This window comes from Callorhinchus milii, unplaced genomic scaffold (assembly GCF_018977255.1).
Source record: "Callorhinchus milii isolate IMCB2004 unplaced genomic scaffold, IMCB_Cmil_1.0 Scaffold25, whole genome shotgun sequence".
Taxonomy (NCBI): Eukaryota; Metazoa; Chordata; class Chondrichthyes; order Chimaeriformes; family Callorhinchidae; genus Callorhinchus; species Callorhinchus milii.
In genome coordinates, this window is record NW_024704766.1 from 1,102,207 (window position 1) to 1,130,041 (window position 27,835).

Consider the following 27,835-nt stretch of genomic DNA (forward strand, 5'->3'; position numbering starts at 1 on the left):
TAGCGAGTTCCCGGGTTCGATTCCCGGGCGGGTCAGGTCAGGGCGAAACCTTAGGCAAGTTTCCTCACTCCACCCGCACGGACACACACACACGTGCACACACGTACACACACGCACGCGCACACGCCTCCGTTTACCCGCAATAAATAGGAACCCGGGTATCAGTCGATTGGCGGATCGCTTTCCGTGGTGGGGTGGGGGTGTAGGGGGGGGGGTAACAAGATGTTTATGGGACAGCACTGTGCGCAATCGGCTGCCGGGTATATTGAGTGAAGCGCTTTTGAGGCGCCTCAACGAATCGATCAGGCGCCAGGTCAAACGAAGGGATTATTATCATTATAATTATTATTATTTTCAGGTGAGACCCCTGTTTGGCAGGTAAAAGGGATCCAGCCAATCAGGAGGAAACCCCCCCACCCCAGCCCCCAGCCCCCAGCCCCCAGCCCTGGGCACGGTTGATTGGCAGGTGGCTGGGAGGGGAGGGGGGGGTGGGGGGGGGGGGTTGGCAACAGGTGGTTTGACTGACAGATCCAGAGGCGACAGAGTTGGGCTGTGCTTTGGCTCAGCCTCTGGTCCAACAGATTAAAGCACATCGTTGAGTGGGTCCCTGTGCAGTCAGTCGGCAGCTCACACTGCACAGCCACTTGCCCTCAGGGACCAGGCGAGGACCGAGAAAGCTCCTTCTTTTATTTAAATTTTTCTTTAGTTATTTATTGATTCACTCACTCACTCACTCATTTCGTTTCGTTCCTTTCCTTCCCTTCTGCAAACCGTGGATCTAAAACTGGAGGAGAGGAGAGGAGAGGAGATGGCGCTCTCTCAGGTGCAACACACACTGTTCATTTCACTGCTGGTGTCGATGTCTCTATTCACTGGTAAGAGCCACAGTGTCTGTGTCTGTCTCTGTGTGTGTGTGTCTGTCTGTCTGTCTGTGTGCGTCTGTCTGTGTTGTGTGTGTCTGTCTGTGTCTGTCTGTCTGTCTGTCTGTGTCTGTCTGTCTGTGTCTGTCTGTCTGTGTCTGTCTGTCTGTCTGTCTGTCTGTCTGTCTGTCTGTCTCTGTCTGTCTGTCTGTCTGTCTGTCTGTGTCTGTCTGTCTGTGTCTGTCTGTGTCTGTCTGTCTGTCTGTCTGTCTGTGTGTGTCTGTCGTCTTGTTGTGTCGCTGTTTATATGCAAAGCATATACCATAAAATAGTAATTGCGTTTAGAAATGTATTGGCTGGAACTGTTCCCGTTGCTCACAGGTTGGGGTGAAGTTTGGTTTTTCAAAGCGTAATTATTGTCTATTTTTCGCTCTTTGCTGCCCCTTTTTTTTAAACCCCCCCTCACCCCACACCTCACCCCCCACACCCCACCCTCACCCCCCACCCCACCCTCACCCCCCCACACCACCCTCACCCCCCCACCCCACCCTCACCCCCCCTCACCCCACCACATCACCCTCACCCCCCCTCACCCCCCTCACCCCACACCTCACCCCCCCTCACCCCCCACCCCCCTCACCCCCACCACCTCACCCTCACCCCCCTCACCCCCACCTCACCCCACACCTCACCCCACACCTCACCCACACCACCTCACCCTCACCCCCCATCACCTCACCCTCACCCCCCCCTCACCCCCACCCACCTCACCCTCACCCCCCCCTCACCCCCCACCCCACACCCCCTCACCCTCACCCCCCCCCCCCCCCCTCACTTGATGTCGTGGTGAGTTGATTGCAAACAGAGCAACAACTCTACTGAGACCCCAAAGCCAAATCGCTTTCACTAACGCACTGTCTTTCTCACCGTCTAACATTGGCCGCAATTTCGTTCGCGAAAAAAACCCCAAATAATGAGCATTTTGGGGCTAAAAGAAATAGCAACACAATGATGTGATGATGTGCCAAATGCACCACCGAGAGCGGATAGTTGTTTAGTTACAGTTGGTTTAACTAATGCGGGACCTCAGGAAGTGGAGACACTTTTTTACGGGATAGATCAACCCGATCGATCCATCAATCGATCAATCAATCGATGCGTCTCTGACACCACTGCAGACAGTGATGGACACAGAGGGAGATTTATTTTAAAATCTTTCTGACAGAGCTAACAAGAAAATCTTCTCTGTTTACACTTGTCAGCAGCTCATTGATTATCCTGAATTAATCATAATTACTAATAATTATTATAATGCTTACGTTTGATAAAGCGCCTTTCACGTCGGGAGGATGTCTCCAAACGCTTTGCAGGATTTATAATAATAAAAATACTATTCCTTGGCTTTGGTGTAGGAGTCTTATCACACCCGGAAGACGTCTCAAAGCAAATCTTTTAAATGTTCACGAGTAATTCTGGTTAACCGTAAGGTGTCGTGTCTGTGCGCTGTGTAGGTAATGCTCAAAGTTCACCTGAAACAAAGCATGTAGGTTGCACACACGAAGATTTATCGCAACAGACACGCGCAGCACGGATGATTCAAATTATGACACGATTATAATGTCGCGAAAAAAAATGCCACTTTCGCGCACACAATATACAGTTAATTCTCCTTACAGTATATTCTGTGATGCGCTTAGAGATGTCCCGACGACACGATAAGGTACTCTATCAAATGCAAGGATTATTTTTATTGTTATTATTACGCTCGAGGAGTTTAAACACCTGATTTGGGATTACTTTAGAAAAGGGAACTTTAAACGCTGTGTGCCAGAACGAAAGGATCCGCAGGATATTGTGTAGTCTGGGAATTTTGTCTTAAAAATTCCCACAGCACTTAAGACATTTTTTTAGGGAACTTTGCGGGCTTTAGATGTGCTCATTGCCCGAGGCTGTTCCTATTTATCCGGCGTGTGTGTGTGTGTGTGTGTGTCGGCCCGGCTCAATCAGTCACACTCTCACTCCCTGCCCCCTCCCCCTCCAGAGCAGAAGTTGTGGGTTCAAGCCCCCACGACAGGACTTTGAACTCCCCACACAGTCTGGGCTGACCCTCCATCGCAGCGCTGGGGGGGGGAAGTGCTGCATTGTTTTGTCCCCTCCTTCCCCTCTTTTAGATCATTGCTTCTCTTTGATCGTGCCTTCAGCTCCCCTCTCGACTCTCCACCCCCTCCTCGCTCCCTCCCTTCCCCCCCCTCACCCTGACCATTTCCCCCCAATGCTCGGGTCCTGACCCAACTGTACAGCACCTTGGGACGTCCTCCCGACGTGAAAGGCGCTCTATAAATGGAATCTTGTTGTTGTTGTTTGGAGGTGCCATCCTTCAGATGAGATGTTGCACCAAGGTCCCATCTGGGCCTTTTTTCTCTCTTTCCCCAACCCCTCCGTCTTGCCCCCTCCTTCCCCTCTTTTAGATCACACCTGAAGACCTTCCTCTTCCTCTGCATTGCATGTGGTCCATTTTCGATGCCTGTAATTGTAGGTGTGACAATGTGTTCTGTGCCACGGCTGATAATGGTGGGGTTCTCACTTGATGTGTCTGAATAACGATAGTATATTGACGTAGCTGCTTATCACGTCCTTGAGGCGTCTCAAAGCGCTTCACAGGATATCCTGCAAAGTGGAGTGACTGTATTTAGTATTTAGTGCGCGGAACGCAGCAGCCAATTGCGCCCAGCAGTCACCGCTCTCCGATTGCTCCAATCGGTCAAAGCGCTGAACAGATGCCACTGTGAGGAATGTCCTCGGTGTAGCTCTCCCGTGTCCTCCAGTGTCAGCCGGAGGTAGGGTGGCTGGAGTGAGCAGCAGCATGGCTTGTGTGCGTGTGTGCATGCGTGTGGGGGAAAGAGAGAGTCTCACCACTACATACATGTGACAGACGACGGAAACTTTAAGCTGGACTCTGGTCTGGTTTTTAATGTGCGGACGAGCAGAGTAGCAGTTGAGAAACAGAAGCATTATTTTTCTCACGACCCAGGGGCAGGGAAGGCTGTTTACCCTAGGGAAAGGAAACCAGCCACTCTGCATACAGTGACGTCAGTCGGCCGGGCTCCCCTCTCTCTATTAACCCCCACCCCGTCGGACAGCACAGAACGCAACACACACTAACTGTGGCCGGGCCACTGTTACTTACAGCTGTAAGATGAAAGTTTTATTTTTTTGGCTCGGCGTGTAAAACTTCAAATAAACTTTGTTGTTGAACTTCTAAAGCGTTCAAATACTTGTCAAGCTCCAATCTCGAAGATGTGACAAAGCGCTCTATCGAATGCAAGGATTATTATTATTATTATTATATTGTTATCTCGGAACGAGGTGACTGCAAATACTTCCAACTGCAGCGGAGATAGTGGGGTGGGGAGGGGCGGGGGGTGAGACATTCCGAGTTTCAAATCTCGGAGGTTTTTTCGAGCCGGATTCCCGAAGCTCGGGAGCTCAGCAGGAAGCGATGTGCTAATCTGGTCCTCCAAACGGAAACCCACGTGGGAGCGGAAAGAGGCCATTGTGTCCATCTGGGACCCGGTCACAATTCAAAGCAAACCCTGTGCTGCTCTTATTCCGCGTCTCCCACACAACACAGCGCGACAGACATAACACACAGCAGCAACAACAACTTGCACTTATCCAGCAACCTCCACGCAGGGCTAACGTCTCAGAGCGCTCCGAGCCGGGGAGGGTGAGGTGAGCTTAAGCACAGCTCAAAGGGAAAGGTTTTAAGGCGGGACTTGAAAAAGGGGAGAGAGGGGGCAAGGCGGAGGGATTGAGGGCGTAGTGGCTGAAAGTGCACAGTCACTGCACTGCGTTGTACATCCTGTGACGCACTTTGAGACATTCTCCCGATGTGAAAGGCAATTGTATCCGACGCCAGGTTATCGTTGTGTCACACAGCTATCTCATTCCCTCTATTACTCACCCACACAATCTGCCTTCCTGGCTCATCCATTTCACTCAATTGACTGTGCATTTTGTGGGCGAAACGCGGCAGCCAAGTGTGCACAGCAGCGTCCCCCACAAACCGTGGTGGATTGAGTGACCAAATTATTATCATTATTGTTTTATTCTTGAAAGGATTATTACCCACGGAAAAGCAATTCCCCCAATCGACTGAACAACCGGGTTCCTACGGACTCCTGAGCCGTGTGTGTGTAGAGTAAGGAAACTTGCCTAAGGTTTCGCCCTGCCCGGGGGAAACTTGCTGGAGTTTAACCAGCTAACATTTGCACAGTGGCTTGTTTCCCGCAGTGACGGCTCAGGCCGTCAGCTGGAGATGTATCAGGTTTGCGATGCTCGGATCCAGGTCAGGACATGAGTGTAAGTGACACAGGAACGGCACAGATCCCTGAGTGTTTGCTCATTGTCGCACTGGCAATATAAGACCCAGGTAGGGTTTCACAGGAAACGCCTTGTCTCTGCTCCAACAGAGCCCTGTTTATTTCCTGAACGGTTCAGCCCGACAGCAGCTCCCAGGCCATGTGCGAAATTCCCAATTGCCCAGAATTGGAGATAATATTAACGAAAACAAATTCCCCCCAAAGCACTGGCTCTGCGCGTAGCCGGAGGAACCTAGTCTCGGGGGAGGGAAGGTGGTGTCCTGTAGCGTATTGGTTAGAGCGCTCACCTCGCAAGCAAGAGGACCTGGGTTCGATTCCCGGGCAGAGCGAAACCTTAGGCAAGTTTCCTTACTCCACACACACGCTTCTGTTTACCGAGCAGTAAGCAGACTAAGAACGACTGTTTGTGGGACACTACTGTCCGGCCGTAACCCACAAACAGGCAACAATTGGCTGCCGTGTTTCCCCTATAAAATATGCAGTCACAATCCCCTTTACGGTATATTCTGTGAAGAGCTTTGAGACGTCTCGACGACGTGATGAGTCGCTATATCAAATGCAAGGATTATTATTATTACTATTATTATATCCCGCATAAGAAAGACTGGGATCTTATCCCAAGTAAGCAACCCATATCCCTGGATCTCTCGGTGCAGAATGTGATTTTATCAAAGATTAACTTTGAGACCTCTTGCGAGCCATAACCAGTAAGGACACAGGCTCATCATAGGATGTCACCCAGTTAATGAGATTGCCTCGACCTCTTCCAACTTTCAAGCTCTTATCACTGTTACGCCAAGGCAAATTCTTGTGGAAATAGGCAACAAGGAAGAAGGGAAGCAGGAAGGAAAAGGGAGAGGTTAGGAGGTTTCCCCGCCCCACCCTAACCCCCCCCACAGAGGGTGGTAGTCCTATAGTGTAGGGGTTAGAGCACTCACCTTGCAATCGAGAGGACCTGGGTTTGATTCCCAGGCCAGGGTGAAACCTTAGGCAAGTTTCCTTGATGTACACACGCCTCTGTTTACCAGCAGTAAGTAGGAACCTAGTTGTTAGTCGATTGGCGGATCGCTTTTCAGGGGGTAACAATCCCTCCGACAAATAAATAAATAAGTAATAATAATAATTTGGTCAATCCACGATTATTTGTGGGACACTGATGTCGCAGTTGTCTGCCACGTTTCGCCCCCAAAGTGTACGGTCAGTTTAGTTTACAGTATATCCGGTGAAGCGTTTTGAGAGGTTTCGAAGACTCGATAAGGCATTGTTTCAACTGAAAGGATTAATATTACCTTTATTAAAATCATTAAACCAGGACCTGCGGTTGAGGCAGAGTCTGGATTAGCTTCTAAAAGGGAATGAAATGAATACCCGAAAAGGAAAATAGAACAGGGTGCGTTTTTGGGGGTTCAGTAACCTGTCCGGGCTTTTGACCACTGGTCCAAGCTGACTCTTCATCAATAAGAGGCTCTCACCCTCTCCTCGTGCCTGGGCTCAATGCCCACGATATGATTCAGCCCATCGCTATGCTCCCCCCCCCCCCCCCCACCCCCTCCGCCACTGCTTCCCGCTGGAGATGTTTATAAATATTCTGGATGAGAACCACAGTAATTACTGCAAATTCTTCACTGAGCACAGTGTTATCAGACGATTCACAGCCAGGCTACTGCGTGTGCTTTCTCTCCCTCTTCCAAAATTTCTATTAAATAAATAGATAAATAAATCTTAAAACAACAACTTGCATTCAAGCCGTGCCCTCAGCCCTTGCCCACCCCCCCCCGCACCCCCCCCCCCACCCCGGCTCAGCGTCTCAGAGCGCTGAACAGTGGCCTTAGCTTAGCCCGACCCCGAACCGGGGAGAGGGCGGAGGTGACCGTAGGCATATTCGAAGGAGGAGGTCTTTCAGGTGCGACGTGCGGTGTTGGGCTGTGCACACAGCCGAGTCCCACAAACAGCTGCGGATCACAGTGGCCAAATTATTTATTTATTCAGATGTTTTTTTGAAAGGCTTATTTACCCCCCGAGAAAACGATCGGCCAATCGACTAACAAGCGGGTTCCTACTCACTGCTGGGTTAACAGGCGTGTGCGCGTGTGTGCGTGCGTGGGGAGTAAGGAAACTTGCCTAAGGTTTCGCCCTGACCCCGCCCGGGAATCGTACACGGGTCCGAGCTCTCTAACCACGACGCCACTTTCCCCAGCCCTGGCCACGTGACCGCACGTGAGTTTGGAAGGCTTGAATCCACTTGCCGTGAAAGGCAAATTGTTTGGTGGTCTCCACCCCACCCCCACCCCCACACACACAAACACACGGTAATTGGTTTAATTTGCGTGTGGTAATGAGCCACTTTACTGCTGTCTGTAACCTTGTTCTGACACTGACTCCTGTTCGCTCTCTGAGGTGTGAGATCTTTGCTATTAGCTTAATCGTTACATACCACACACACTGTGATTTGCATTGATACGGCCACCTTCACATCACAAAGTGCCTTTTGCGGGTGGGGGGGCGGCTTAGTTACAGTCGGTTAACTCTGCTTTAATAAGTTAACAACGAGGCCGTCAACTTGTTTTTAAATCGTCTATCAGAAAAAGCTGAATGTGCATTTTATCGTCGAGGTCATCTTACTCCGAGCTGCCCCCCCCCCGCCCCCCAATCCCCCCCACACAACAAAGTACAGTTGCAACACGCTATCCCGAGATTTCCTCCCGATGTGAAAGCGCTGTTAAAAAAAATTGCAAGGATTATTTCTGGCTTTGTCTGTGCCCTCCCTCCCTCCCTCCCTCCCTCCCTCCCCACTCCCCCCCCCTCCATTGCTGTGTCGGGTCGCGCCAACAGTCAGGATGTGACCCTCCAGGTCCATAAGGTGAAAGGTTAGAGTGCTTACGCAAATGCCCAAGGACATAAACTGCCTGTAGTTGCCGACGCTGCCCCAGCAAATGGCCTCTAGAATGTTCTCCAGATGGAGGGGTGGGTGGGGGGGAGGCATTGCTACAGCCGACAATGGTTTTATTGGTGCGTGTGATTGCGTGTACGTGTGTGTGCGTGCGTGTGAGAGGGGCTCTCACTGCTATCGAAGCCCTCATTCACTCAAGCCATCTCCCGCTTGTGGAGTCCCATAGCATAATAATAATAATAATAATCCTTGCATTCGATGTAGCGTCTCATCACGTCTTCAAGACGTCTCAAAGCGCTTCACAGAATATACTGTAAACTGTAGTGACTGTGTATTTTGTGGGCGAATCGCGGCAGCCAATTGCGCACAGCAGCGTCCCATCCCACCACAAACAGTCGTGGGTTGAAGTGACCAATTTATTATAATTGTTTTTGAAAGAATTATTACCCCTCGAAAAGCGATCCGCCCATCAACTAACAACCGGGTTCCTACTTACTGCCGGGTAAACAGAGGCGTGTGTGTGGAGCAAGGAAACCCGCCCAACATTTCGCCTGCTGGAAATCGAACCCAGGTCTCTCGCACACGATAGTAGGAGCAGTTCCTTCCCAGCAGTAGGAACCCAGTTGTTAGGCAATTGGCGGATCGCTTTTCCGGGGTTAACAACCCCACAAAAAAAAATTAGGTCATTAAATCCACAACTGTTTGTGGGACGCTGCTGTGCACAATTGGCTGCTGTGTTTCGCCCACCAAATGTAGTCAATTCACTTTACAGTATTTTCTGTGAAGAGCTTTGAGATGTAGCAACAATGTGATAAGGCGTTATATCAAATTTCAAGGATTATTATTATTATTATCGTCATCACACGAGAGGTATGGCTGAAGAATGCCCTTTGGCCCAACCAATCTCAACCCTCCAGGACCCCCAACTGCAGGGTTTAAAGCTGCTTCTTAAACAAGCCCCAGGGTCCTGGCCTTGACCACAGACCCCCTTTGAGGGCATGGCAGGAGCTGAGCGTGGTCACTCCGGGCTAATTCCGGCCTAACCTGTTCCTAATCAGAAACCGTGAGGTGGACACCGGGACACCAGCTGTCGTCAGACGTAAGGTGACTTTGGATTTGGTTAAGCTGACGCTTAGTGTACGATAGGAGGCAGTGACTTTTAGCGGAAAATAAAATAAAATGAATGACGAGGTGGGAGCTTCAACTGTTGCATTTTGCAGATTTTATTTGTGACTTCAGTCACTTACAGGTTAGATTCTTTCTTCCCCCGCCTCCCCCCAACAGCGGTTTGAGGGGGTGATGTTAGCAGAGTCCTGAGATAGGAACATAGGATTTGCTGAGCACAAAAAGACCAAGGTCCATCAACAATCCTGGCAGTCACTTGGAACAATAATGATGATGTTGATAGCAATTAATTCTGTACAGATTAGTCTACAGCACAGTGGAAAGCTTTGTGGACCTTAGATCCAAAGTTGCCGGTTCTTCCAACTTCTACCAAACTTGCTTGTATGGCACGTCTCAAATTACTCATATGCTGTATCCCAAACGTATCATTTTCTAAAAGAAATCTAGCTCATTTGTGTTTGAATGAATCAACGCTTTCTGCTTCCACCATACCTCTAGGCAACCTGTTCCATAGATTTACCGCTATTGAATTGTATTTAAGATCAGGCTCTTCGCCATATTCCTATTAATCCTAACGGCACCTTTCACACCAGGTGGACAGCTCAAAGCTCTTCACAGAAAGTTACTGATATGCCTTGTCCTTGTGTATGTTCGGGTGAACACAGCAGTCAGTTTAAGCACAACAATGTCCCACAAGCAGCCATAAAGCCAACAGCCAATTTTACCTGCGGAACTGTTGCCCAGGACACCGGGATAGAGAGAGAGAGAAACTCTCTTCCCTTTTCCAATTATTGTCACGGGATCTTTATTGTCCATCTGAACAGGCAAAGACGGGGCCTCGGTTTAAGGTCTCATCTAAATGATGGCACCTCCAACAAATCACCACTTCCCCCCCAGCACAGGGTTAGAGTGTCAGCCTCGTCTATGTGAGTTCAACCCCGATGTGGGGCTTGAACTCGCAACCTTTTGACTCGCGAGTGACTTGAGCCAAGGTGACAATCTGAAAGTGTTGCTCCGGGTTTACTTTCTCAATCCCGTTTAACGTCTTCGGCACATCGTTTCGAGAAGGTTCGTCCAGTCGCAACTCGTAGCTCGAGTATTTCCCGAGCTGGAATTTCACAGGAACCCACAGGAGGGTTTCTGGTGCCAAAGGCGACTGTGTATCCAAGTGATCCACCGAATAGATTCAAATGCTCGAATTCTTGGCGATATTACATAAAGGAGACCGCTTTAATCTCCTGATTTATGTTGTAATCCTTCTAACTGCTCTCGGTGCTCGACTTGTAAACAGCTCTGCACGTTAATAGGATTTCGGGTGAGATTGCTTGATTAACACAGTACACCAATATGGACCTGTCAGCATGTAGCACATCCCAGGTTTCCTGAGCTAAATTATCTATTCCTGAAATAAATATAAGAATGATTGATTTTTGTTTCATTTTAAGAATGGAGGCCGGGGGTGATGTGGTCGAGGCAGGAACCAGATTATATTAGTTTTCAAGAGGGAACTGGGTAGAGCTCATAGCTAAAGAGGAACCATTTCTAGGGGAGATGGCAGGTAAATGGGACTGAATGGATATGCGGTAATAATCCTTGCATTTGATACAGCCTCTCATCGTGTGATTGAGACGTCTCAAAGCGTTTCAAGGAAGAGAAGTGACTTATCTTAAAAGACTTACAAACACGGCACAAGTTTTAAGTATTTTTCCTGTTTGTTTTTTTGGCAACTTCGATAAATTTTTGAACGATCACAAAACTCCCCAGAGTTCCAGGAACTCTCCGGCTTTCATGAACCCGTCAGGATTATTCCATCGGATATTTTTAACTTCCTGAGAAAAAGCGCAAGGATCTGACGGGCATTAAAGGGGCCGGTCACAACTCACTGGCAATTCAGGGCCCTTATCATGTCATTCGAGACGTCTCAAAAGCGTTTCACAGAGTGTACAGTAAAGTGGAGTGACTGTATATTTTCTGGGCGAAACGCGGCAGCCAATTGCGGACAGCAGCGTCCCCACGAACAGTCGTGGATTGAGTGACCCCTTTTTTTGAGGGATTAATACCCTCAGAAAGTGATCCGCCAATTGATTAAGAACCGGGTTCCTGCTTACTGCTAGGTTAACAGAGGCGTGTGCAGTAAGGAAACTTGCCTAAGGTTTTGCCCCGTTCGCGGAACGAACCTGGGTCCTCTCGCTTGCGGGTTGAGTTCTCTAACCACTCCGCTACAGGATGTGATATTGAATGTGAGGTTTATTAGACAGAAGCAGTGCACATACATCACTACATTCTCATGAGGTTAATGCCCCTTCCTCCAGGAGGGATTATTGCTTGCACTGTTTATCTTCTTGCTCTTATCTCACCATTGAGTCACCCTCGTAACCCTCCCTGGTGGGGTGGATACCAAGTTCAAGTGACGGCCAGGCAAAAGATTCCATCCTTATCAAACCTGACCACCAATCTAAGCATGGAAAATGACTGTGCAATTTCCGCTGCTTCTTAACACGTCCCTTGTGATAATTAACACGAGAGACACATTATGAAACATCGCAAACTTCACCCTATTAAATCAAACCACCCCATTTCACCCACAAACTGCGCAAGTCAATTCACTTTACAGTGTATCCTGTGAGGCACTTTGAGACGTCTCGAAGACGTGATCAGGAGCTATATCAAATGCCAGGATGATTCTTATTATTATTAAACCACTCAAAATGACTCTTGCTTTTCATACAGTATCGAGCACAACAAGAACCTCTCACAACTCTTCAGGTGTCCAGAACATGCAGTCAACCTTTTGATTCTTTCACTGTCTGTCGCTGAGTATCTTTCTCCGGGATTCTGTCTCACTCTCTCTTTCTCTATGTATGTGACTGTCTGCCTGTGTGTGTGTGTGTGTGTGTGTGTGCGCGTCTCTCTTTCTCTCTTATTGTCTCTACTTGTACGTTTGCCTCTCTGCCTCTGGGCACGTGTGTGTATCTGTGCCTCTGTGTGTCTCTCTCTCTCTCTCTCTCTCTCACACACTAACGCTAGCTGACCCACCCTCTCTCCCTCGCTCTCTCTCCAGCCTGTCCTTTTAAAGCGATTTTGATGAGCGGTAATATTTGGCTTGGAATCTGTCCAGTCCCCGAGATCTTAGTTCACGTCTTTCTCTGCTTCGGGTCACGGGAACAGTGACAGCAATCCCAAATTCCCAGGCTGCAAAATGTGTGTGTGTGTGTAGTGTGTGCCTGAGGGGGGGGGGGGTGGGGTATGTGTGTTTGAGTATGTGTGTGTGAGTGTGCGCACGAGTGTGTTTGTGTGTGTGTTTGGGGGGATGTATGTCTGTATGTGGGGGAGGGCGGGTGTGTGTGTGGGGGGTGTGGGCGATGTGTGTGTGTGGTGGGGGGTGGGGAGGGAATGACACCCACCTTCTGTTTCCCCCCCCCCACCAATAATTTGCCTTTTTGTGACCCCCGACTTTAGTGATAATCCGTTGCCCTCTAACTCTGGCCTCGTCGATGCGTGGAGGATTTTAGTTGGAAGTCATCAGAGTTCACTCCACACCCCCATCACCTCAGTCCACGCCAGGCTCCACTGGCTCCCAACGTATGGACATCAAGGTCCACCAAAATTGGGGGGTGGTGTTGAGGCCAGGACCCTGGGACTGTGTTAAAAAGCAGCTTGGTACTGTGAGTTTTCACAGCAAGGACTATTATCATTATTAAAACGGGGGCAGAGGGGAGGGCAGGTATTCAGATGGGCCGAAGGGTCTTCTTCACTCGAACCGATCTTGTGATCTCGATGAGGATTATTTTGGTGATAACAACCCTCACAGATGTCACACTCACACAGCACGATACATCAGATTTGCCCCCCACCCCCTTCCACACACCCCTGATGTAAAAATATGCATGGAGTAAAAGCGGGGGGAGTGGGACTAGTCGGCAGCTCTTTCAAAGAGCCGGCACAGGCACGATAGACCAAATGGCCTCCTTCTGTGCTGTAAGTTTCTATGATTCTGTATAGAAAATGCTGATGTGCCGATCGCTGTTTGTTTAAACCGTTGTTTGTTTCGAGCAACGATGGAGACTCTTTATCAGCTTTGAGCAGCCCTTCCTGGGCTCGCCCGAGAGTGGACAGAACAGGAAAAACACTGTCTGAACCGTGCCTAAAGGATCCAGTTGTTTCCTGGCCATTAGTGAGGTCGCTCAGAGCGGAAAGAACCTTCCGGAAAGAACTGCAGGATTTGGAGTCTCGGCCTATTTTAAATCTTCAGGATGAGAGGGAGAGAGAGAGAGAGAGAGACAGAGAGAGGGAAAAAAAGATGCGGTTACTCAATCCCACGACTGTTGGTGTGCAATCGGCTGCCACATTTCGCCCACAAAGTACACAGTCACTCCACTTCTCAGTGTATTCTGTGAAGCGCTTTGAGAAGCCTCAACTACACGATAAGGCGCTGCGTCAAATGCAGGATTATTATTATTATTATTGAAACAGCACTGAAGCATCAGCCTAGATAATGGGTCAAAGTCCCCAAAGTGGGCCTTGAACTTGTAACCTTTTTGCCCTCCGAAGCGAGAGTGAGGTTAGTGCGGACAGAAAGGAAATGGCCGGTTGTATCTGGAAGGTTATTGTGCGGGATAACAAGGGGGAGAAACTGTCTCTCAGGTTACGTGGCCTGAGTGTTTTGCTGTGTCTATGGTGGGTGAAGCGCTATTCTATAGTTAGACCCTCCACATCCCTGATCCCCCCGCGAGGTTTCAGCGCGGCGTTTAAATTTTTATTTTGTTCTGACACGTGTGGAAACCCATCCCCGCGCTTGAGAGAATCCGAGCCCAAGCCAAGAATTCCATTCCACGGCTGTTAGTCGACTGGCGGGAAAGCTTTTCCTGAGGGTAATAATCCTTCCAGAAAAGAAAAGAAAAAAATGCGATCGCTCGATCCGCGACTTGTTTGTGTGCGGACGCCTCTGTGCGCAATTGGCTGCCACATTTCGGTCACACAATACGCGAGTCGACCAGCTTTACGCTTTGAGACGTCCCAACGACGTATTAGATGCAAGGATTAGTTATTTTATCATCATTTATTGTGGATAAGACGTCTCCCTCTGGATGGCGGTGGGAGCTGGGCGCTGACGGTCAGATGAGGTCGTGTGTTTGGGGAACAAATCTTATCTGGAAATGACTTTGTGAGTTGGTTGCAGGTCCCGACCACTAATATAACAGGATGTCCCACAGCTGGTGAAGGGGAGGATAATCCATCAGACTGCTGTGACAGAGGAGCCCGGGGGTGGGAGTGTGTGGGGGGGGGGGAGGCTGTGCTCCGACATTAATGGATGATAATGGAAAGGCATTAGCGATAATGAACATGGAATTAAATAACCTTCAAACTCCCCGGGGGCGGGGGGGGGACGGCCAAACAAAGGTCCCTACAGCGGCCAAAAAACAACAAAACACAGAGACACAGTGACCAGAGACCTCGCCAGCGCTGCCTGATCTCGCTGCCGGCTGGCACCGGGCTCGTTTCCGGCCAGGCTCAGTTTGGAGCTCTCTCACCTCTGGGCCAGAGGGTTGAAGCCCCAAGTCGGGTCTTTGGACTCACAGTCAAGGCTGATGGGTTGGATTCCCGGGCCGGGCAAAATCTTAGGCGAGTTTCCTCCCTCCACACGCCTCTGTTTACCCAGCAGGAAGTAGGAACTTACTTCGGCCACTCAATCCACCACTATGTGTGGGACACTGCCGTGCGCAATTGGCTGTCCCGTTTCACCCACAAGATACACACTCCACTCTACTTTACAGTACATTCTGTGAAGCACTTTCAGATGTCTCAATGAAGTGATAAAGTGCTATATCAAGTGCAAGGATTATTATCATGTATTATGTGTGTATATATATATATATATATATATATTCTGTCTCAGGCCATCATCACTGAACTGGGATGCAGTTGGTTAAGATAGGCCAACTGCGACGTACAAAGTGCAGGAGATGGTATTATTTGGAAGTCGCTGAAGGCCAAACAATCTATTATTTATCATGGAGCCGGGACTCTGTTAACACCTCCATTGATCAGTGCTGTCAGCTGTACTCGGCATTATTGCCCTCTGAAGCACTTTCGCCTCTGGGACAGGAGGCTATGGATTCGGGACCCACTTTTGTCCTTTGAGCTTTTATCCAGGCTGACAGTGCCGGGAGGAACGTTGCATTATCGGAGACGCCGTCCTTTGGAAGAGCTGTAGAACTGAGCTCCCCGTCTGCCTGTGCAGGTGGACGTTAAGGATCTTGTGACACATGTTTTGAAACGTCCCAAAAAAACAGCTGTTATCTGAGGGTTTTGTAGACCAGGAGACCGTGAGAAATTCCCGGCTGATGCGTTTTCTGATGCCATGGGTTGGGCGAGGTGGAGAGGAGAGGCTGTAGAATCTGGGAATGTTCATAGTGCCGGAAGGAAGTGGCTCCGACTGACTGCACCCGCGCGATGTGTTCACTTTCCAAAAAACAGTCACACAGTTTTCTCCCTCAATGAGGGGAGAGGCTGAAAACCACCAATTTCCGGATTTAGTACCAATTACAAGCAAAGTCTGGGTGGTGTGTTCGACAACCACCAGGGTGTGGTCCAGACACAAAAATAGAGAGACTCGTCCTGTCAGCTCCAGAGAGGTTCAATCCCAATAGACCTTGTGGCCATTTGGTCGTACATTTGCAGACAAAACCTTCCAAGGATTTGTTTTGGTGTCAAACTTTCTGGGGAAATAGGACATCAATTCACTTCATGAGGATTCCTTCCTAAGATCAAGTATAAAAGTAAGCCAATCTTGCACTAATTGTCAAACAACTTTTTCCAGCGTTGCTCACTCCTGACTTTCTTCCGTTGGTTTCTTCTGTGTAAACAAAACCTCGGAGTTCAAAGAGGGGAAATGGGAGGAAATGCATTAAACGCTGCTATCTTCCTTGTAATTGCTCTTCATTTGCACCAGAAATTTGACATAAACATGCAAAGGGATTCCTATAGCGTTGTGACTAAAACACTCGCGGGAGGCCAGAACCAGCGGCTGCTTCCCCAAATATTTGCCACTTTCCTCTGTTGTACTTCCAAAGATCTAAATGCACAGACCCCAAATGGCTCTTCTTCCTCCCTGCATCCTCACTAGCATCTAGACCCATCGGACATCTCTTCCTCTGACTCATTGTTTCCCAGAGTTCTTCCCTCGATCTTCCCTTCCTCCCTCTACACACAGGGGACATTAAACCCAAGCTTGGCACATCTACACTTCTCTCATCTTCTCTCCCACTCTTTCCAGCTCTGATCCTTTGGCCCCTGATTCTTCCCACAAATGTCACAATTTTCAGAATGATCATTCGAGTATTGAGTTAACGCTGTGGGTCAGTGGAACGATACAGGGATGTGAGGCTCACAGTGTCTGGGTGCAAACTAATGCCATAAATGACTAATGTCCAGTTAGCTGTGACACAAGCTCAGACACAATAAACTTGGCTGGTTCCTCATCTCTAAGAATAATAATAATAATCCTACTTGCATTTTACATAGTTCCTCATTACATCGTTGCAATGTCTCAGAATCACTTCACACAACATACTGCAAAGTCGATTGATTGTATATTTTGTGGATGAAATGCAACATCCAATTGTGCACAGCAGAGTCCCACAAACAGTCGTGGATTGAGCAACCACTTTATTATTATTTTATGTGGAGGGGGAGGGATTATTACTCCGGGAAAGCAATTCGCCAATCGACTAACAACTGGGTTCCTACTTACTGCTAGTTAAACAGGTGTGTGGAGTAAGGAAACTTGCCTAAGGTTTCGCCCTGCCCGCTCAGGAATTGAATCCAGGTCCTCTCGTTTGCGAGGCGAGTGCTCTAACCAATACGCGATAGGACCCCACATATTCTGTGGATAACTGTAGGTACCAAACACCCCCCACACCCACCTCCGCCCCCCCCCGATCTGGCCTCTCTGTTCTGGCATTGCTCAGCTCCAGGACGCAGTTACTCCTGGTGTCCGCTCAGGACTTGCCGACTGGCTGCCGTTCAATGTTTGTTGAAGCTGAAAGTGATTTATCTGAACGCTGGCTTCTCCGCTTCACACAGTGCAGACACTGAGTGAGCGAGTTTCACCAGCTGCAGCTGAACAGCTCTGTGTAACATTCCTCATATTGCCGCGGCCTGGGTCTGCGTTCACATCAACACTCCATAAAGATTCTAATTGAATCAAAACTTAATTAAAAAAAACTCCACTTGACCGGCTCCGGACTCCTGCATGTCCCTCGTGCCCTCCGTTCCACTATCGGTGGCCTCGCTTTCAGCAACTACGGAACAGCAAACTCTGGAAACAGCAAGCGAAGGGGCGAGGTGGAGGGACTATTGGAATGGAGTTCCAGAGGGTGGGACACCAACTCGTATCAGCATCTCAGCCGGAAGACGGCACCTCTGACAATGCAGTACTCCCTTCACCACTGGATGCCTGGAGAGTCGACCTGGACTGTGAGCTCAAAAAAGTCCCCGACATCCCTCGTCTCGGTTTGTCAAACAGCAAAATAAGTGAGACCTTCTCAGTTTAAGAGACATTTTTCCCTGAGGGATTCCTGCTTCTTTGAAGCTAAGGGTCACCCGGGCTTGTGTTTGTAGCCTGGGACCAAGTCAACACAGGACTGGGCTGATCAATGGCATCCAATTCCTGATATTGTCTCACAGGAACGTTGGAGTAAGCACGCAGGCAGCGGGGAACAATGTGTAGCTCACAGCTGGAGTATCGGAACTCCAGGAAGTAGGAGAGGAAAGACTCGCTGTCCGTTAGTGCAGCTGCTTTGGGTGACGCAGGGACAAACAATGGGCTCCCGATCCCCAACCAGTGTGTCCCGATTCCCTGACCAGCTCCGCAAGCTAAGCATTTTACGTGTTATATTTTCTAACAACGTTAAAATAGTCCTTGCAACTGACATGGCGCCTGATCGCGTCATTGAGACGTCTCAAAGCGCTTCCAGCGAGTGTGTTTTGAGGGTGTGAGCGACAGCCGATTTGCGCACAGCAACGTCCTGCAAAAGAGGTCTCAACGTTCCAATGTTTCACCTGTTGGGTTCTTGAGTCTCAGGGTATCATTACACTGATAATAATACTGCTACTAGTAGTAATAATCCTTGTATTTGACACAGCGCCTTATCCACAGAGCTTGAAGAGCGAGCGAGTGAGGGTTACAGATAAACATCCTTGGAAAATAAATCTTGCACGTTAGGTTATCGTTGGCTGGCCGCTGTTTATGAGGTGTCCGTCCAACTCGTCCGTCCAACTCCGGTGTTCTGCGAGGCCCTGCAATGTATGGCAATGCTGCTCTCTGCTGGCAGCTCTGCAGTTGATGATGATCTGGTCTCTGGGGTTTAGATCTGGTTAACATGTGGTTTCAGTTGGAGGTTTGGGAGTTGCTACTGGCGATCGTATTTCATCTGGATTTGCTGTAACGCCGCTTCACTGTCAGATCCGATCCCCAGAGTTGCTCTACTGGTCAGAGCAAATCCGCGGACTGTGTCCAGGTCTTATCAACTTGTGACCCAAAGGGAGCGAGGCTTAAACCCCAGTGTTAGAGGGAAGTATTGATAAATGACGAGATAAGCTAAGGCTCTTCAGCCATGAGTAAAGCCACCTCTAGGGGACCCTTATAGCGTTGAGTAAGAGACGTAATGGGCAGGTTTCCTTACTCCACACACTTCTGTTTACTCAGCAGTAAGCACGGTCGTAGAACAAGGTTTTCAGGTGGAACTTGAAAAAGGGGAGAGGGGACAAGGCAGAGGATTAAGGCAGAGCGTTCCAGAGTTTTGGGGCTTAGTGGCTGAAAGCACGACCTCTGATAGTGGGGCGGAGGGTGCGAGGGACAAGCAGGTGTCTGGTGCCAGTCGAGCGGAGGTGCCGGGTGGTGGACTGGGGAGTGAGGAGGTTGGAGAGGTAGCGAGGTGCCAGGGAGTGAAGGGATTTGAACACGAGTGAGAGAGGATTTGAAGTAGATCCATTTGGCGTTGGGGAGCCAGTGGAGCCTGGGCCAGAGCTGGGGAGATGTGGGTGCACAGGTTGGTCGGGGTCAGTATGTGGGCGGCAGAGACTGAATGAGCTGATCTTGGGGAGCTGGGGAGACCGGCGAGGAGGGGTTTGGAGTAACCAGACGGGAGGTGACAAACACAAGCACGAGGGTTTCGGCTGCATTTGGGGTCAAAGTACGGTCGGAGGAGGGGAAATGTATTATTATTATTAATTGGACGAAGGGTCTCTCATGCTCTTGTGAAGGGAATACAATAGGAGGAAATGGATGTTCAGTCGAGTTGCTGAATGACTGGTGACATCACATTGTGTTGTGGGTTTTGAAGGATTTGAAAGGAACGCATACAAAACAATCTCACTGTAAAGCCAAGACTGTTACATGTACAGAGAATCGACGGGCCAGGCTGGGCGGATTTGCAGGAAATAAAGCCAGGTATTCAGGGATAGAAAACCAAGAAGAATAAGCAATAATAAGAATGTCTTTGGATGAGCCATAAGAACGATGTCCCGCCCGCCTGTTCAGGTGGATGTTAAAGACCCGACTTGAAAAAGAGAAGGAAGTTTCTCTCTCTCCCGGTGTCCTGGCCAACAATCCCCTGGATAAAACCAGTCACCCACTCCCACGGCTGTTTGTGGGGCACTGCTGAGTGCAAACTGGCTGCCGCGTTCACCTGCAAAAACAGTCACTACACTTGACGGTTAAAATCCTGTGATGTGCTCTGAGACGTTTTGACAAAGGGTAACAAATGCAATGATTATTATAACAGGTTTCAAGAAATCACGATGGAGTTAAGGCTGTTCGCGATGGCGATAATAGTAATAATATAATAATTCTTGCATTTGATATAACGCCTCATCACGTCACCGAGACATCTCAAAGCGCTTCACAGAATTGGATTGACCGTATTTTGTGGGTGATGAGCTAAAGGGAGTTGAGGAGGTGGGGGTGGGAGAGATATGATCAAGTGTTGTATCGCAGTGGACTATCGATCATTCTCTCGCTGGAACGAGAGCTGAAATCATCTCCAAATCAACCTCAAATCCTTCATGTTTCAGGAGACTAAAATACCATTTTGTTGGAAGATCAAAGTCACGGAAACCAGTTTGTTGGCGGGGGTAGATTTCATTTTGACATCACGTTAAGCCTTTGACTATTTTTGTACTTTAATCCCTTCAGATAATGATTAATGTCTGTAAAGCGAGTATAGCTATTACATGCTGAGCGATATCTGGAATTTAGACTGCAAGAATCCCCTCCAAAAAAAATCCCATTGCGGACCTTCAACCTGTTTATAGCATCTTATCACATCGTTTCAAAGCGCTTCACAGAATATACCGTGAAGTGCAGCGACTGTATATTTTGTGTCCGAAACACGGCAGCCAATTACGCACAACAGTGTCGCACAAACAGTCGTGGGTTGAGTGACCGCATTTTTTTTTGAGGGTCTATTACCCCCAGAAATTGATCTGCCAATTGATTAACAACAGGGTTCCTACTTACTGCTGAGTAAACATAGGCGTGTGGAGTATGAAAACCTGCCAAAGGTTTCTCCCCGCCCGGGATCGAACCTCTCGCTTTGCCCTCTGGCTTGCCAGGCGAGCGCTCTCACCACTGAACTACAGAGGAATCTCATCTGCGGCTGATATCGATACCAGGTGGAACCCTGGCTGGAATTTCAAGGTTAATTTTCCTCTGGGCAAGATCTCTGGCCGTTGCTGTTTCCTTTATTTAACTTTTATCTCTCTTGATTAGATGCGGGGATAAATGTACTTTTGTCAAAGAAAGGGATTAGTGGGTGGAATGAGGATAAATGGTGTCATGCGAGAATGGCTGAGAGCTGGAGAAGCAGTGTAGCTAACGGTTGGGTTGCAAGCTTCGATTCATCTTAATAACCTCTTAAGTGTCATCATTCAATCGGTTGCTCAGATCACTGTCCTATTAATAATAATCCTTGCATTTGATACCGCTCCTTTTCGCGTCTTCTCGACGTCTCAAAGCGCTTCACAGAATTTACTGTAGAAGTGAATTGTATAAAATTGTATATTTTGTGGGTGAAACACGGCAGCCAATTGTGCACAGCAGCGTCCCTCAAGCAGTCGTGGATTGAGTAATCAAATTATTATTATTTCATGAAGGGATTATTATTACCCCCGCTACAGAATTGATACGAGTCTCCGATTCAAAAGGTTTCGGGTAATAATGCCTCGCCCCCCCACCCCAACCACCACCCCCGGAAAAAAAATTTGGTCATTCAATCCTCGACTGTTAAGTGATACAAACTAAATCCCCCTAAATTAATTGAAGTTGGGGTTCATATCATTTGAATCTGAGCAACAAGGGGTAAAATTGCCAGTACTGTGCTAACATTGTGGCTTCTTGGAAATCAGATCAACCCACACAGGAAACTGCAACAGGATTATTAAAATACTCCTGCAGCTTTTGTTATGAAGAATAACATCTCTGTTGTCTCGAACAATAAGGATTTGCTCAGCTAAATCAAAATAATCTCCTTTTCTAATCCGAACACCAATCAAAGGGGGAACATACCTTTCCTGCGCTGCAATCACAGGATTTTTGGGCAGTCAGTATCCAAACGCTCTGGACTCGGGAAGCAGACTCTACCGACAGAAGGAGGCCATTTGGCCCAGTATGTCTGCGCTGGTGCTCGCTCTCCCACTGGAGCTCTCTCCTCTAATCCCATTCCCCACTCTCTCCCACTGTCAAGTGCTCCGAGAGCTAGATAAATGCAAGTTGTTATTGTTGTTGTTCGACTGTACTAAAAAGCTGTTGCTCTTGTCTGTCCCAGGTCTGGGATTATCCGCTTCGTTGGTGAAGATGTCTCCCACCCAGTGGGTTGCAATTGGCAATCCCGTTGTACTGACCGCTAGTTTCCATCTGAATCAACAGCAGATCCCACCCTTCTCTGTGAACTGGCAGTTCCAGTCAAGCGGAACACCAGGCATTGTGAGTTAACCAGAGATGCCAGGCTACAGCGATGACACCAACGGCACATTACATTGACACAGCGCTTCTCACGTCGGGAGGACATCCCAAGGCGCCGTTCCGTCAAGGAATTGGACCTGAGCTGAGGGTTGAGATCAGTGGGGGTGGAGAGCAAAAAGGATAAAAGTAGGAGGGTGACCGAAGGCGTGGTCGAAGAGGAGACTCTTGAGACCCCAGTCTCCAGGCTGAGGCTACTGTGCAATTCTAAATAAACAAGCGTGTGTGTGTGGAGTAAGGAAACTTGTCTAAGGTTTCGCCCTGTCCTGCCCGGGAATCAAACCCTGGTCCCCTCGCTTGCGAGGCGAGCGCCCTGACCACTACAGCCTGATCCACAAACTCCAGACTCCATTCCCAGCTAACAGTCTTGTTCCCCTCTGGTTCCGAGACTTCCTCATGGAAATAATAACTGTCTTTCCTTCATCTAGGTGTTGATATATTCAGCGGATAAGGTGATATTGGGCTCTGAGTATCAAGATCGTGTTGGCTTTGTGCATAAAATGCGAAGCACTAATGTTTCCATCTATCTGAACAACACAAAGCTTAAGGACTCAGGTCAATATACTTGCACAGTATCTGTTCCTGATCTCAGTTTAGTGGACTTGTCTGTGACCAACTTGTCTGTGCTGGGTAAGTATTGCCATTCACACTTATACAGTGGAACCTCATTAATAATAATAATAATAATCCTTGCATTTGATATAGCGCTTTTCACATCTTCCCGACGTCCCAAAGCGCTTCACAGAACACACTGTAAAGTGAATTGACTGTATATTTGTGGGCGAACGCGGCAGCCAATTGCGCACAGCGATGTCCCACAAACAGTCGTAGATTGAAAATGACCAATTTATTATTGTTTTGTTTTTTTGGAGACCTGATTAATTTTTTTGTGACCTGATTAATGAGCCCTGTAGCTCTAACCACTGAGCTACAGGACTCATTAATCAGGTCACAACTTTTTGGGGGGAGTGGGAGGAGGATTATTACCCCCCCGCCCGGAAAGCGATCCGCCAATCGATTAACAACCGGGTTCCTACCTACTGCTCGGTAATCAGAGGCGCGTGTGTGGAGTAAGGAAACTTGCCTAAGGTTTCGCCCAGGAGTCGAACGCGGGTCTTGCTTGCGAGGCGGGAGCGCTGTAACCAAAATGCTACAGGACTCCAAGTGAGGATTAACAGGATTATTAAATTTGTGACCTCTTTCTCTCCGCAGTTCCTCCCTCGATCCCGAAGTGCAGCACCAATGGAAATCATCACGTAGGCAGCAATGTGACACTGACCTGCGGGTCCGCAAAGGGTGACCCCAAGCCCATATACACCTGGAAACGTATCTCCCCCAAACCACAGACGTTCTTCCCTTCTCACAGTGAGTAGGCGGAAACTCAAACCCTCCATTAACAGTGCGTTCCTTTATATCCCAGTCCTCTGTGTTCCTGTGTGTTGTGATTGTGTGTTGTCTTGTCTGGGTTAATAGGAACAGATCAGCCATGTCCTTATAGCTTGCGGAACATGCTCGAGGGGCTGAATGGCCTACTCCTGTTCCTACAATAACACCATTGACGCCAAGTGTCACCTGCTGTCTTTGTACCCTGTTGCTTGAGATTCTTGTCTGTATCTCGTTGCCATTCGCCTGTCATTCATTCGCTCTTACTTCAGCTTTCACCTCACTCTTTGTCTCTGCAGCTTCATTCTTCTCTGTCTCCACAGTCTGGCAGCCATGTCCGCAGTCTAGACTCTTACTGGGGCTAATAGGTAAGGGAAAGACAAGCTCTCGGCCTCTCCGAGAGGGAACAGAGAATGTGTTTTCCCCCTTTCATTGCCAGCCTCCCTCACCTTCTGTCTGTGTCGCTATCTTGGCTTTAACAGTGGGAACGGGAACTGTTAACCCTTTCACAGCTCGTCCCTAGATGCCACGTCTTTGGTTTGTGTTTCTACGTTGGCCTATTTGATCAGCTGGGTGTCTGAAACCCATTCCCATGTCATGCTCCACATCCAGGGGTGGAAAGGAATTAGTTCCTAAAATTAATGAAAGGACGTCCAATTTCATAAACTCCTGCAGAACGATAACATTTTGCTGTTTTGAATGTGATTGGGACAATAACACAGGAAAGACCTGATATGAATTTGAGTTTGGCTCAAACCTTGTCCTGTGTTTGGCTAGTGAAAGGGTTAAATACGTAACATCAGTGCAGAATAAAGGTCTGATCATTAGATCATTTTTCGGTGGAGCATTTTTGCGTGTTTGAAGGGCAGCGGTTGTTATAGATGATTGTGTTATGCAATTAGAATAACAATAAATAATAATTCTCGTGTTAAATACAGAGCCTTATCACGTCTCTAGACGTCTCAAAGCCCTTCACGAAATACACTGTCCAGTGCATTGACTGTGTATTTTGTGGGCAAAACGCGGCAGCCAAATGCACAAACAGTCGTGGAGTGAGTGACCAAATTATTCTTAGTAGTAGTTATTTCGTTTGTTAATTAGTTAAAGCGATTATTCCCCCCGGAAAGCGATCCGCCACTTCAAGAGAGTCACAATTTGACGTCTTTTGGAACTGAAGATTGGTGATTCTCTTTTTTGGAAAGATTGGAAATCGGAATCCACCTCCTCGCTCTCCCTCAATCCCGGCTGGGAATTGGATTCCAGGGATTATTGATGGGGATGAATGTTCCAGTGAGTTCATATTGAACTGCCCTCTCCCTCTCTCTCTCTCTCTCTCTCTCTCTCGCTGTGTTTTGCAGATCGTGACAAGGGAACATTTACTTTGACCAATGTCACTAAAGAGATGAGTGGGCTGTACTCCTGTAAGGCAGGAAACAAAGCGGGGAATGCAACATGCTTCATCCAAATGGACGTGACTTATCGTAAGCTGTTTGGGTGAACTGGGGGGTGGGTGGGTGGGGGTGGGGGGGGGACGTGCGTGTTTGTTTGTGAGTAGGGAGTTGGGGGAGAAAAGGTTACGTTTATAATTATTAATAATAATAATAATCCTGACACGTGATACGATATGGCGCCTTTCAGGTCGGGAGGATGTCTCGAAGTGTTTCACAGGATTTACTGTAAAGTGCAGTGACTTTGTGGACGAAACTCGGGCAGCCAATTGCGCACAGCAGCGTCCCCGCAAACAGTCGTGCATTGAGTGACCACTTCTTTTTTATTTTCTGGAGGTATTATCCGCCAATCGACCTGAACAACCTAAAAGCATAGTCGAGAAACTTGCCTGAGGTCTCGGCCCGGGTCCTCTCGCTAGCGAGGCGAGCTCGCCAACCATTAAACCACAGGATTTAAGATGGAAAGTGTTTGCAGACAGTGAGAATAATGCTTGCTTTTTCTCCTTTGAACCAGCCGTTAAGTTAGGGATGATTGTGGGGGCAGTGGTCGGGTTAATCATGGCCGTCTGTCTGGTTTTCCTCACCGTCACTTGTTACCACATGTATCAGAAGAGGAAGAAGGCTGAGAAAGAGGAAGATAGAGCCAACGAAATCAAGTGAGTCATAATGATAAACATTAATATCCTTGCATTTGATATAGCGCCTTATCATGTCATTGAGATGTCTCAAAGCGCTTCACAGAATATATTGTAAAGTGAACTGACCGTTTATTTTGGGGGGGAGTGGGGGTGGGGGTGGGGGTGGGGGGGGGGACAAAACAAATTAATAATAATTGATAATAACGAATAATGAATAATCCTTGTACTTGGCAGAGCCCCTTTTGTGTGGGGTGAAGGGGAGTGACCTCGTATGTGTAGGCGAGCCTGGCAGCACAATTTGTGCAGAGAGTAATCAACGACTGGAACAGGGTTGCCAGGAGGGTGGGGGTTAAGGTCAGGACACTGGGACTCGCTTAAAAAAAGTGGTTTGGTTGCTGTGATGGTGAGACGGTAAGGGTGAGATCAGATGGGCCAAAGGGGCCTTCTTCATTCAAACCAACGCTCTTGTCATCTGTGTTGGCGTTGTCCTCTGAGCCTAACCCACCCCCCCGTTGGTTACAGGGAGGACGCACAGCCTCCAACAGGCAACACCTGGGCCAAGAACAACAACTCCAGCATGATCTCCAAAAACGGCACCCTCTCCTCAGTCACCAGCACTCTGCGCAGTCACAAGCCGTTCCCCACCATGCCTGCCTCGGACACCGCCTCGTCCAGCACCGTCGTGGGGGGAAAACAGCTCCCCAACACCGGCCGGCAGTACAGCCCGTCGTCCAGGAGCCCTTCCACTAAATCCGCCCCGCGCTACGCTTCCACCAAGAGCGCCTACGGCCCCACCGGCCCACCAGGCCCCCAGTGGCAGAATGGAGCCCAACCCCAGACTGGACCCAGGCAAGCGCCAACGCTGCCCTCAATGACTCTGTCCAACCTCAGCAGAATGGGGGCTGTGCCAGTCATGGTGCCCGCCCAGAACCAAGCCGGTTCCTTGGTGTAGCGCCCACCAATCGACCCGCAGTCCAGGGAGTTGGACTTATACTGGATTCTGTAGCTGGTTGACCAAAGGCAAGGTTGTTTTTTTTTTCAGGGTCCGAGCACACCTATGAATGTTTTTCTTTGCATTTTTCCTTTGACGCAACAACTTTTTTCACGTCGTCGAGACGTCTCAAAGCGCTTCACAGACTGTATTGTAAAGTGGATTAACTGTGTATTTTGTGGGTGAAACACGGCATCCAATCGGGCACAGCAGCGTCCCCACAAATAGCCGTAGATTGAGTGACCAATTTATTTGGGGGGCGGGTGGGGATTATTACCCCTGGAAAGCGATCAGCCAATCGACTAACAACCGTCCCTACTTACTGCTAGGCAAACAGGAGTGTGGAGTAAGGAAACTTGCCTAAGGTTTTGCTCTGCCCTGGGAGTCGAACCCGGGTCCTCTCGCTTGTGAGGCGGGTGTGTGGGTGCGATTGAAACTAAGAAACTTGAAGGAGAAAAGTGGACCATTAAGGACCCAAATGGTTGCAATCCATAACGAAGTGCCATGGCTTTGCTCTTGCTCCTCCACTTCTCAGATGTCTCACTCCTCGACGCTTTTAACCAATATGACTTGAACCCTTGCGTCAAAGCAAAGAGGATTTTTTTTTAAGAGGATCTTAATGAATTTTGTCGTTAAGTTATAAGAAGGAGATTCTTTTTTTGGACAAAATCGCATATGTTTGTTGTGGAAATTTATATTTTTTTCCATACCCTGCCGTTTTCTCTCTCTCTATCTCACTTTAACGTTCTCTCTCCCTTTCTCTCTCCCGCTATCTCTCATTCTCTCACATTCTCTCTTTCTCTGCGAGTGTGCGTCTCTCTTGCTCTGTCTCTCTCTCTCTCTCTCTCTCTCTTTCTCCCTCTCTCTCTTGACTGTGCCTACGGTCACCTCCCTCTCTCCCTATCCTGCTTTTGCGTATCTCCTGCCTAAAGCACTCTGAGACTGCATTCTATACTACACGTCAAAGCAATTTGCTTCTTGTGTCTGTACGTCACTCTCTCCCTCTCTCATTAAATCTCCAGTGGAGACAACAGGCTTTAACTTCAGTAAGAGCCTGCCTCTGGGTCACTGCGACACTTGGACACACACAACTGCTG

At 48.6% G+C, this 27,835-nt stretch overlaps 1 protein-coding gene across 1 annotated transcript; it reads left to right on the top strand.

Annotated features, from left to right (window-relative positions):
• The first annotated feature begins 517 nt into the window (after positions 1-517).
• On the top strand, positions 518-26,889 carry esama (endothelial cell adhesion molecule a). Its single transcript, XM_042343978.1, has 7 exons — positions 518-875; positions 22,085-22,242; positions 22,707-22,908; positions 23,491-23,643; positions 25,020-25,142; positions 25,624-25,765; positions 26,270-26,889. The coding sequence occupies exons 1-7, from the start codon at positions 809-811 to the stop codon at positions 26,697-26,699; spliced, it is 1,275 nt and encodes a 424-aa protein (XP_042199912.1). The 5' UTR covers positions 518-808; the 3' UTR covers positions 26,700-26,889.
• The last annotated feature ends 946 nt before the right edge of the window (positions 26,890-27,835 follow it).